General features: G+C 28.3%; 1 protein-coding gene across 2 annotated transcripts; it reads right to left on the reverse strand.

Moving 5' to 3' along the window:
* Positions 1 to 1297: 1297 nt before the first annotated feature.
* On the reverse strand, positions 1298 to 5443 carry LOC127071068 (glutamate receptor ionotropic, delta-1-like). Of its 2 annotated transcripts, none has more exons than XM_051009913.1 (7): positions 4524 to 5443; positions 3975 to 4462; positions 3568 to 3897; positions 3028 to 3483; positions 2820 to 2909; positions 2018 to 2181; positions 1298 to 1937 (listed from the first exon to the last, which is right to left on the reverse strand). In XM_051009913.1, the coding sequence occupies exons 1-7, from the start codon at positions 4696 to 4698 to the stop codon at positions 1634 to 1636; spliced, it is 2007 nt and encodes a 668-aa protein (XP_050865870.1). In that variant the 5' UTR covers positions 4699 to 5443; the 3' UTR covers positions 1298 to 1633. The 2 variants fall into 2 exon arrangements, with proteins under 2 accessions (XP_050865870.1, XP_050865871.1); XM_051009914.1 differs by having other exon boundaries at positions 1801 to 1947.
* Positions 5444 to 12238: the final 6795 nt, after the last annotated feature.

A 12238-nucleotide genomic window follows, 5' to 3' on the forward strand; every position in this document is an offset into this window, starting at 1 on the left:
TAAATAAATCCATGGAATACCATTAACATATTTTTTCTTTTACCAACGAAAATACATTTTTCTATATTCAGAATGCAAATACTCAAAATAACACAGCTGAAAAGAAGAGAATAAGAAATATAATGCTGATTAAACGAACCGGTTGATACTTCGCCATATCATTGAATTTCATTTTAAATGATGTATTTGTTAAACGATTTATCACATTATTGTCGATAAATTTCTACAACTTAGAATGATTTAATGCTTTAGTGTTCGTTAAATAAAATTTTATATCATTACATTTTTAGTGTTTTTACAGAAAATTGACGACGTCGGTAAATGGATTGTATCTAGATAAAATAAAAGTAAAATTGTTTCAATTTTTTTTCAATGCGAACCAGATTGTACGATATTTTCAGATTTTCTCTACTGAAAGTTTGATCACTCATGTAGATTGCTAACTTCCGATTTTTACGAATTTGAAATTTAATAATGGATATTAATAATAAAACTGTATACAGGATACAACAAAATAAGGTGGTAGAATTTCAAATATGAATTCTTTATATATAAAAAAGAACAAAATAGCATTTATCAAAATGGGTCCAAAAATGTTTAATTCTTGATAATTGGAGTACTATAAAGTCCTAATTTAAAATCTTATAATTCAGAACTTAAATATTTTCGTACTCATGTTAATAGAACCTACTTTTTTCTTATCTATGAGGAGTTCATTTTTGAAATATCGCCGCGTATTTCTTTACTTACACTATAATAAATGTTATTTAACATTTTCTATTATAATAACTTCATCATACTATTTCCAAACCTTCATCTTTGGTAATGAACAATTTTTCCTCTTCCTTACAAGTGGATCTCTTAAATTCTACATATAAATATTTTTATTCGTCTTCATGTGTTTATTATTATATGTGTACATGTATATGTATATTTTGTGTGTGTGTGTGTATATATGTATATATATATATATATATATATATATATATATATATATATATATACATATACATATATGTTATTAGTATATATTACACAATACAATATAAATAATTACACAATACATAATAAATAATATACATAATATAAATCAAAGTACATATATGTGTGTACGTACATGTGTGCGTGCGTATGTGTGTATATGTGTATGAGGCTCATTCAATCATCACGGGCTCATTCAAGATGAATCTTATCATAGGAAATTTGACATGGTAGTGGAATCAAATTGACTTCAGTTAGTTAGAAAAATATGTTTATTAAATATTTCACAGATAGTTAATTCAGTTATGTAGGCGATTTAATTTCGACTCATACATAAGTAATGGAAAATAAACTTCTTTTAACTATGAAATACATAGATGCATTATATTTCGTGTAGGTACGAAAAACCGAAACAATTCGAAAGAATTAAATTCTGTTTGATAAATATAGAAAATATGCTATATACACCTTTACATCTACAGTAGAATAAAGAAGTTCTCTTTTCATTTAATTGTACTAAATAATGCAAAGGCTTAAATATACATATACATGTTACTATTTCATGAAGAAATTATGTTCAAGATTCATTAAATATAAATTCATTAAAGGGAGCACTATAGTTGTTAAAAATGTTGTACCATACCCGTGCGCATTAACGATTCTCATAATCTATTATAATATTTCTAATAACTTTCTTTCTTTTTACATAAAATCCTGACGATTCAATCGACGGAATATGATGTATCGCTGACATTTTCTTCCTTTTACGAACGAAAATACACTTTTCTAAAATAAGAATACAAGTACTCAAAACGACACCAATTAAGAAAAAGAAAATAAGGGGTATAATGCTGATTAGGCGAACCGGTTGGTGCTTGACCACATTGGTGAATTCTTTTTTAAATGACCTATATTTTAAACGATTTATCATACCATTGTCGATAAATTTCTGTAACCTAAAACGAGCTAATTCCATAACATACGTCAAATGGATATTTATATTATTAGATTCTTGTGAAAAGTATTAGATTCTTACTGAAAATTGATGAGGTCGGTGAATGGATTGTGTCTAGATAAAATCATAGCAAACCGATTTATATGTGTTGTTTCGATGCTAATCATATTACATGGCATTACTAGATTTTCAAAATGACTCAACTGGTCACTCATATATAATGCAAGTTTTCCATTTTTACAAATCTATAATTTAATAACGGCTATTATTATTAAAATTCTATACAGAGTGCAATGAAACTAAATAGTAAATGATTGGTAATAGAAAAGAAAAAACTAGGTTCTACCAGTATTAGTCCGGAAATGTTTAATTCTTGAATTATTAATATTTAAAGTAGGCTCTTATAATTAGTGATCCCGAATCATGACCATTTTGTTTCTAGAATCAAATTTAGAACACTAGTTATATTCTGTTTAAGTATGCAAAAAAATCTGACGGATTTTTTGTTGAACTGAATATCACTATCACTTACAAATGGATTACCGTACTTACAATCGTACGTAAGTTTATTTGATGTTTGTTCGGGAAAAAATAGCTCTAGTAAACCATGTTCGTATTCAAGTAAAAAATGGACATTTTTAATATTCCATGCAAGAAAATGTCAACAATGTGCATCAAAATTCAAGCAAATAAATATTGAAGTACTATGAAATTCTATTTCGAAATCTTATAAAACTTGAGTATTTCCGTACTTGTCTTGATTGAACCTGCTATTTCTTCTCCGGATATAAGTAATTCATTTATGAAACTTTGCCACATAGTTACTTTATATACAATATAAATGAATTTTATTTAATATTTGTTTTATAATAGTTCATCTTACTCTTTTAAATCCTTCATATTCGGTAATGGACAATTCTTCTTCTTTTAATGTCAACTTCATAACTTTCTCTGTAAGAGGATCTTTCGAATTCTGTAAGTAAATTATTAATATTTCTTTCCCTATACTTATTCTTTTCGCATATATATGTGAGTTTAAAATATGGAAAGTTACACATATACATATACAATGACATATGTATCATACTTACTGCAAACTTATCATAGTAAGCCGTATAACGAGCAATAACAAGTTGATAAGTACCATCTTCAACGAAGCCTTCTAATGAATTAAATGGTAATATGTAATTTATAGACGTTAAAATGCTTATTAAAGCAGCTGAATATCCAGCCCAAAAGACAATAATCAAAAGAAATATTGAAAAGTATACTATTCGTAAGGAAGATTTATCAGGAAAATCTACAGCAAAAGAATAGTTTGAGGAAATATATCTATTAAAAGAAAGATATGAAACGTAAATCAAGAAACATTTAATCAAACCTGCCAGTCCCTGCTGACAAAATATACCCCAAATCTCCAATAAATTATCGATCAATAAATATCCTATTTTGCGATTGGTTCCACTTTTTATTTTGAGTAAGACTAGGAAAATCGATGAAACAATTAATATTCCAAACACAGCAGACCAAAGAGAACGCGTAAATGTCTATAAAAGTAACAATTTTTTAATTTATGAAGATTAATGCATAAAGAAAAGAAAAATACAAAATTCCATTGCAAGTGATCATACTAAAAAATGAGAACACCATCGAATCGCTAAATGTTTTGGTTCTCGAATAACAAGAATGTTTTTGTAATTGAAAAGAGAATGCGTGTAGTCAACTGCATCAAATCTATCATTACTAATAATAAAATCTGATATAGAGATGTCAGCACGTCCAGTATACAATTCTCCAATTCCTCCAGACCAAGTCTTTTCTTTTGGATTCCATCTCCCAAAGTCTTCTACTTCTGAGACAACGTTAAAACTAAAATTCAGAGTGTCACAAAGTTCTTTTAATATTTTACCGAATATACCGTCTAATTCGCCATCCTTAGTTATACTTGATAATAGTGAGGTCTAAAAAAGAAAAAGTAGATAGAAAGCAATAAAAATAAAATTTGTAAGTAGAAAATAGAAAGCAGAAGATATCTTACCTTAACTGTAACAGCTTTCATAACTAAACCCTGTAAATTATATCTTCTTTTATAAAGAAAATCTGGAACTATTTTTGTGATTCCTTTCTCTAAGCTCCATGTAGCTACATCATTGATCTCGATTTGATTAGTATCGATCGAGTACCATTCTCGTAAAATATTTTCCGTACCACAACGGACCATCATTTCGGTGTTGAATTTTACATGAAATATATTACCTGGTGGATTGTGACAATAATCGGTATCATTTTCCTTGGAAATGAATATCACTAGCCACACAGCTGAAGACATGTCAAAGGTACTCGTTGCTAAAGAGAACTCATTAATCGCATTGGTATTAGAGACCAGTGCTATGTAATACGGTTGTATAGTGTGTTTGAAGTAGTACGATGTTTTATGTATTTGCGAAAAGTGCAAATTCGTACTTGCAATCCCTTCGCGAGAAAGTGCACGTCTCCATTTGAACACCATCGTTGTCATTTCCATTTCTGAGAAAAAAGAAAAAAAATATAATCGAAATGACTTAATAAGAAGGAGAAATATTTTTACCGCTTATTGATTCGGAGTATACAAAAATTACAGATTTCGACCCGTATGATTTGCAAATATTTATGATAAAAGGCATTTGCTCGTCGCCAATAGAAAAAAATTGATATGATATTGTAGCCTTTGGAAGAAAAAAGAAAAGAATAAGTAATATTTTCAAAGGTAAAATCAACGCCATCTTTTTTATCTTCCGATTAAATTGTAGTGTTATAATGTTATATTACAATTTGAACATATCGAAAACTACTGGAGAAAATGAGAAAATTTCTATCCGACAAGAAGAATCACACGAGACTGAATATTTAAACTATCGAGAGAAATATTGTTGACGTGCAGGTCGGAAGTCACGCGATGTTCGTATGCGTATTTGTACGAAGGAAATGATTTCATCTTTGATGGCATAGATTTATTATCAATCGATTAGTAAATGTCCTTTTCATTTGCCTCTTTTGTTTCTTTATTTTATTTGATGCGTGAATACATCTATACTCAAATACGCACTGACACACACACACACACACACATATATATTTATATCCGTTTTGTTAACGCATCTAAATACGTAAATATTGCATGTTTATATTCTTGTACATAGGACAGTGAATGTTAATAGAAATTGTTAAAATTTCATTTCGATTTAAAAACTTTAATAGACATTCTGATCGATCGGATCGAGGCAAATACTTAACGAAATGATTTACGTCTACGATACGTTTCATGAAATATATATGAATGTATATATGAAATATATATGAATATATATTAGTATTCGTTTACTTAAAAAAGCTATATAAAGGAATGGAATGTGCTTGTAAAAGGTTATTTTATATAGCTTTATTCATGCGTTGACATAAATCAAGAGTTCTTAGACGTTATCAATTCGATAAGATCCATTTCATATAATATGCATTCTACCGGGGTTTTAACCATTAATTTTGTACCTTTCAAGAGGAAATAAAATAAAAAAAATTTTCATTTGTACAAGTTATTTATTTTTTACTGGGCCACCCTGTGGTTAACTGTAAAAGTGTTTTCCAATCTTATTTGCATTATCGTCCTCTTCAACGCCTTAAAAGTAACGGTTTAGTAGAAAATGAAAGTAATATAAATCGCTGTATGCTCGATGACTAAGCACAAAGCCTACATTAAAGAGCATATGTCCATATGATAGGTAAACTGATCCACTGATAGGTATACGAATGGTAGAACGTCTACTCTTTTAGTTATTCATATAGTTTCACATTAACCATCGAAGGTATTCATCCTACATGATTGATTGTAAGAAGAGAAGAAATATGGAAAATATTGAACAGTTTCACGACCTATTTTTACCACGTGATGAATTGACGGCGAGAATACGATGAATCTAATAAAGTTAAGTGCATAATAAATTTTAAAGCATATTACGTATACATACTTACACTTGTGAATAGAGAAGCAGACCAAGAACTTCATACAGTACATTTATAAACACTAAGTGTAATAGTAATAATGATAGAAGTAGTGTTATGACAGAAGTATATTCAACATCGAAACGTTCGATCCGATTATTAGAAATTGTGAGAAATGGCTACAACGTTTAAAGTGGTGATAGCAGTTTTCAAGATACTAGGTGATCATAAAAGTGGCTTATTTATTACATCGTACGAAGTACGACTTTCGAAATGATTTTGCTTTAATCGATGTTGCATTTTAATCAACACAAATATAAATCAGCTACAATTAAACCTGTATTAACTAATGTCTACATTAAAGAATTTGTACATATTTACATTGTAAATAATTACAACAAATTATCGTTTCCGCGGAAATAAACCAAAAAGGAATTCACACAGAATTTTATAGGAACACTACATAAGTTAAATATCTGTGTTGGTGATTACTTAAAAGCAGCATTGTGAAAGCAGTTTATGTATTGACAAGTTAATAAGTCCATATACGGTTGTTGAAAAAAAAGATATAGATGTCAATTAGATGGTACATATCGTTACGTCTAATCAAAAAATATGTCACGTAGTTATAAACGAGCATCGCTAATCGGGCACGAAACAAATCAAATTGGGATGTACGTATAATGTCGAGCTATCTGGAAAAACATGATCGACAAATACGAATTCTCAATCGAGATCTCGAGGTGTCATCGAAAGTGTTACCTACAAATGCTCGGACAATCATTGATATCATTTGTTTCAGATGCGATCCGAACCATCCAGCAACAAAATCTAATCTCGATCGCAATATAGGATGTAAAAAGTGTGGTATAATGAAGCATCTTACAAAAGTTTGAAAAAAATCGAAGGCAAACAAAGCAGTTGGAAGAATCCTTTTAGTCGAGCATATAAAAAATAGAGAACCATATGAGGTCATCATAATAATAGAAGCTAGATCTGTAAAATTCAAACTAGAGAGTGTAACTGTTATAATGATCACGAATAATCCTGTATGCGAAAAAATGTTCTCTCGCAAAACTTTACGAAAAATTAGGCTTAACTTTTAAACATTTTATAAAATCGTTGTAGATATTATTGGACTGCATAGTATTCAAGTTAGGGTACAGATACTAGTTCTTTGACAGAATACTTTCGAAATTATTTTTTAACAAAGAAACTATTGACTTGTAATAATTGAAATGTGATCTATGAGTTGCATATTTCAGATTATTTAAATATCTAATGAATACTACGTCGATGGTAATCCTAGATTTTATAGTTGACATTGACATATTATTATTAATATACAAATTGAATTTCAAACTTAGAAATTCAATTAATGGTCACGCTTCTGCCGAAGGGAAAATTGATACTGAAATCTTCACTCAAGATCACGACAATTTTTAACAAGTAATTTTTATTATAAGCAGAGAAGTACTTTCTGTGACAAATCAGTAATTTGTGAAATCGATTTATCCGGAGTAATATTTGTCATAGTGCCACATAAATGTAAATTGCCACAGTTAGAATGGTTTGTCTATTTTATAACAAACAATGAGTTGTACATATTTCTCCGACTGCTATATGATTCATTATCAAACATTCATCCCTTAAACTAAGACTTATAAATCATGAATATCAACAGTTTGTTTTTTTGCTTTCATGCGCATCGATTAATAAAATCGCTGAGTGGGCATCCAATTTTCTATTTTTTAGCAATAACAATGAATTCTTTTCAAATTCCAACTTTTATATCATCATTTATTTCTGAATTCTCGTTATTATTAACTACTGAAATAGGTCAGGCTCTATATACAGGCTCTATTAAGCAAATCGTACGCATTCGTTCTATCATCAAGGATTTCCATTTCAGAATATTATTGTCTACAAATTTTAATTATTTTTAAAATAATTAAATTGAATTCAAATTCTTCAAGTCTTCGTGGAATCAAATTTTCATGTATAAAGTCCAACTAATTTCATCTTTGCAAGAATTTCATTTTCGTAGCTTCAGAACAGTCAAACGCAGAGCGATCATTTTTTATTTACAATTCATTGACAATTGTACTCATTTCGTAATTTGGATAAAATATTATACGTGATATCTTTTACTTTATGTACTTATTATTCGCATTATGTACATAATTTTGCGACAAGTTCTGGAAATTTGATATTTTTCAATTTTTATGAACTAATTTTCTTTCTAAATATCTATTAATTCACGGTGTAAATCTTCGCGGTGTGATTGTTCTTGAGTTTTTCGAATTCTTTGCCCTTCAATTAGTCATTAAATTGATATAAAAATTATTTCGATAAAACTCCTCGACGTTGGATCGCGCAATAAATATCGAACTGCGTCTTGACTAGTAATTTCGACTGTGTTAAGCATGTCTACCTTTATTTTTGTAGATCTCAACAATATCGAATTAAAGATGGTCATTCATTATTTCCAATATACTGATATTGTATATTACTGATGCGACTACTAGTTTTTGTTGCATCTACTAGTTAACATATTCCACGATATAAGCAGCATAAGAATATTTGTCTAAGATAAATCGTATATTTGTATTTGATTGAAAGATATTCAAGATTAAAGGATAAAATGTATTATTTCATTTATTAGAAGATTCTCAAAATTATGAAACAATGAAAATAATTATTTTTCAGGCTATGACATATATAGGTATAACACACTTCGTGCAAACATAAATTCGAAATAGTTTGAAAGAATTAACATGTCTATACGAGCATTCGATAAATATAGCAAATCTGTTACATATACCACCATATGTAAAATATAATGAAACAGTTCCATTTAAATTTAAAATTATACGAAATTATGCAAAATACATCTACACGTATTTCTATTCTATTCAAAAATTATAATCTAATTTCCTAATCAAAAATTATAATCTAATAAAAATTCTTTGAAAACGTACATTGCCATTATTTAAAATAATTTAAGTGTGCACATTTACGATTCACATTATGTTTTCTAATACTAAAAAAATTTTTTTTCTTTTTACAGAAAATCCTGGCGGTTTAATCCAAGAAATATGATGTACCATTGACATTTTCTTCATTTTACGAACAAAAATAAACTTTTCTATAATCAAAATACAAATACTGAAAACGACACCAATTAGGATAAGAATAAGAACCGATATTGAGCTGATTATGGGGACCAGTTAATATTCGTTATATTAAAGGATTTCTTTTTAAATGTCGAATCTTTTATACGATGCATTATACCATTCTTGAGAAATTTCTGCAACCTAGAACGAAATTTTTGCAACTTAATATTTTAACATATAATAAATGAAAATTTCCATTATGAATAATTGTGTTCTTATTAAAATTGATAATGCTGATGAAAGGAATGCGCTTAGATAAAATCAAAGAAAAAGTGGCTGCATCTCTTGTCGCAATACGAACCACATTGCATGATACTTTCAGATTTACTATATAATCTTGGTCAAGCAAATAGATTGCTAGGTTACGATTTTTACAAATCTGTAATTTAATAATGAATATTAATAATAAAACTATATACAAACTGTAATGAAACTACGTATTAAAACTTCAGAAATGTATTAAATTCCTTATTTTCTCTACGAAGACGAAAATAGGTTCAAGAATCATTTTAAAACTTATGTCTTTTTTATATATATATGAGTAATCCATTGTTGAAATTTTGCTCCATAGTTTCCTTACAGTCTTTGTAAGTAAATGTTATATAACTTTTTTCTATAATTCTTCATGATACATTTTTAGATCCCTCCTGAACATTTAATGGAAATTTTTCCTCTTCTAACATCAGTTTCATCACGTTCATCGAAAGCAGATCTGCCGAATTCTACGAATGGACATTTTTCTTTAATTTGCTATACTTATTGTAGATATATAAATTTATACATATATATATATATATATATATATATATATATATATATGCACTGCAAATTTATCATAATCAACCGTACCACGAATGACGGTAAATCGATGAGTATCTTTTGCAACGAAATTCTCTAATGCATTAAAGAGTAAGATAAGGCTAAAAGATGTTGAAAGGCTTATCAAACCTGCTGAATAAGCGGCCGATAAGACGGTAACCAAAAGAAATATGAAGAAGTTTGCTATACTGAATAATGATCCACCAGAAAAAAACTATATCAAAAGAATACTTTGTGTTAATATAACTATTACAAAAACAAAATGAAATGCAAATCAAGAAACATTGAACAAACCTACCAGTCTCTGTTGACAAAATATACCCCAAAATTTTCAAAAAATTATCGATGAATAAATATCCTATTTTACGATCAGTTTGAGAAAAATCAATAAAATCGATGCAATAATTACTCCAAATATAGCAATCCAAACAGTATTAGTAAAAGTCTACAAAAATAACAATTTTTTAATTCATGATAGTTAACGCATGCAGAAGAATATAATAAAAAATTTAATTGCAAATTATCGTACTTGAAAATAAGATGACTATTTAACCCGAATTTTTCTGGTTTTCGAATAACAAAAAAGTTTTTGGTGTTAAAAACAGGATTCATGAAGTCCACAGCATTCAATCTGGTACTGGTAATAGAAAAATATGAAAAGGAAATGTCTGCATATAATTCTACGATTGCTCCAGTCCAAGTTTTTCATCTGGATTCCATCTTTTATACTCTTTTGCTTTGGAGACAATGTTTAAACTAAAATTGAGAGTGACACAAACTTTTCTCAATATTTCATGATTCACAATCCTTTTTTACGTTCGTGTATAATGAACCCTGTAAAAGAAAAAAAAAATAGGAAAGAAGGATGACGAAAAATAATATTTTTAAGTAGAAAATAGAAAAAATATCTAGACAAAAACGTTTTACTTTAACTGCAACAGCTTTCATGATCAAACCATGTAAATTATGTCTCCTTTCGTAAAGAGATTCTATAATCATTTTAGAAATTACTTTCTTTAAGCTCCAAGTTGCTACATCATTGATCTCGATTTGATTCGTATCGATCGAATATCATTCTCGTAAAATATTTTCCATAGCACAACGGACCAACATATTCGGACCATATCAATTGAATCTCACATAAAATAGATTATCTGATGGATTGTGATAATAATCAATACATCTTCCTCGTAAATGAATATCACTAGCCACACTGCTGAAGACATATCAAAGGTATTTGTTGCTAAAGAGAACTCATTGATCGCGTTGAAATTAGAGATCAGCGCTATGTAGTATAATCGTATAGTTCGTTTTCAGTAGAATGCTGATTTTTGCAATTATGAAAAGTACAAAATCGTGCTCGCAACATCTTCGCGAGAAAAATAAATATATATGAAACAATAAATATACTTAGTGGAAGAAAGATGAAGGAAAATCTTTATTTATAGCATTCGAGAGATCCGCTTTTAAAAAAAAGAAAAAAATTAATAAAGTTGATGTTAGAAGACAAGAAATTGCCCCTTACTCAACAGGAAGAATATAAGAGAGTACGATGAAATATTATAAAAAAAAAATTAAATAAAATTTATATATTCAAAGTGTAACGTAATCATGCAACGAATCTTCAAGAATGCTATTTCTAAAGGATATTTCTCATATATCTGGAAGAAAAGATAGATTCTTTTGAAATGAATTTCGAAGTGCTTAATTTTTTATAAGTCTTTCAAAACTTTGTGTGTTTTAATGTACTTCAGTTATATTTATTTGCTGGAATTATGATATATTTTTTCGATATTCCTTTACATAAAATGTTTGAAATGTTCATCATCTTCTTGCATATTAAGTTCCAAAGATACAAAATAAATCAATTTATGATTATGAATACGATAGTCTATCTGCCAGAATTAAAGATATTCAGTACAATATTTTAGTAAACGCGATATATTTCATTTATATAATATTATATATATGTATGTGTGTGTATTATATATCATATATTACATTTTTGATCGATCTTTTCAAAGATTTCCAAAAAAATGAATATTTGCTTAAATGCCAATAACTAACCATTCATATTCATTCGAACATGTTTTCTAAGCTAAAATGTTCAGATAGAAATTTCTAAAATGATACCAATCGATTATAAAGGGCTATATACTTGCCAATTACGAAACTCGACAAAATCGACTTTAACTTTTTCTATTTTTGAAATTTACCATTTTACACGTATCAACCAACGACAATATTAATTATTTAAACTCCAAATATAATTTAATTTATATCTTAGATTCTCAAACTGTTCTCCACGCTCCTGCATGAGTCCGATATTTAA

The sequence above is a fragment of the Vespula vulgaris genome, chromosome 20, assembly GCF_905475345.1.
Source record: "Vespula vulgaris chromosome 20, iyVesVulg1.1, whole genome shotgun sequence".
NCBI classification, from domain to species: Eukaryota; Metazoa; Arthropoda; class Insecta; order Hymenoptera; family Vespidae; genus Vespula; species Vespula vulgaris.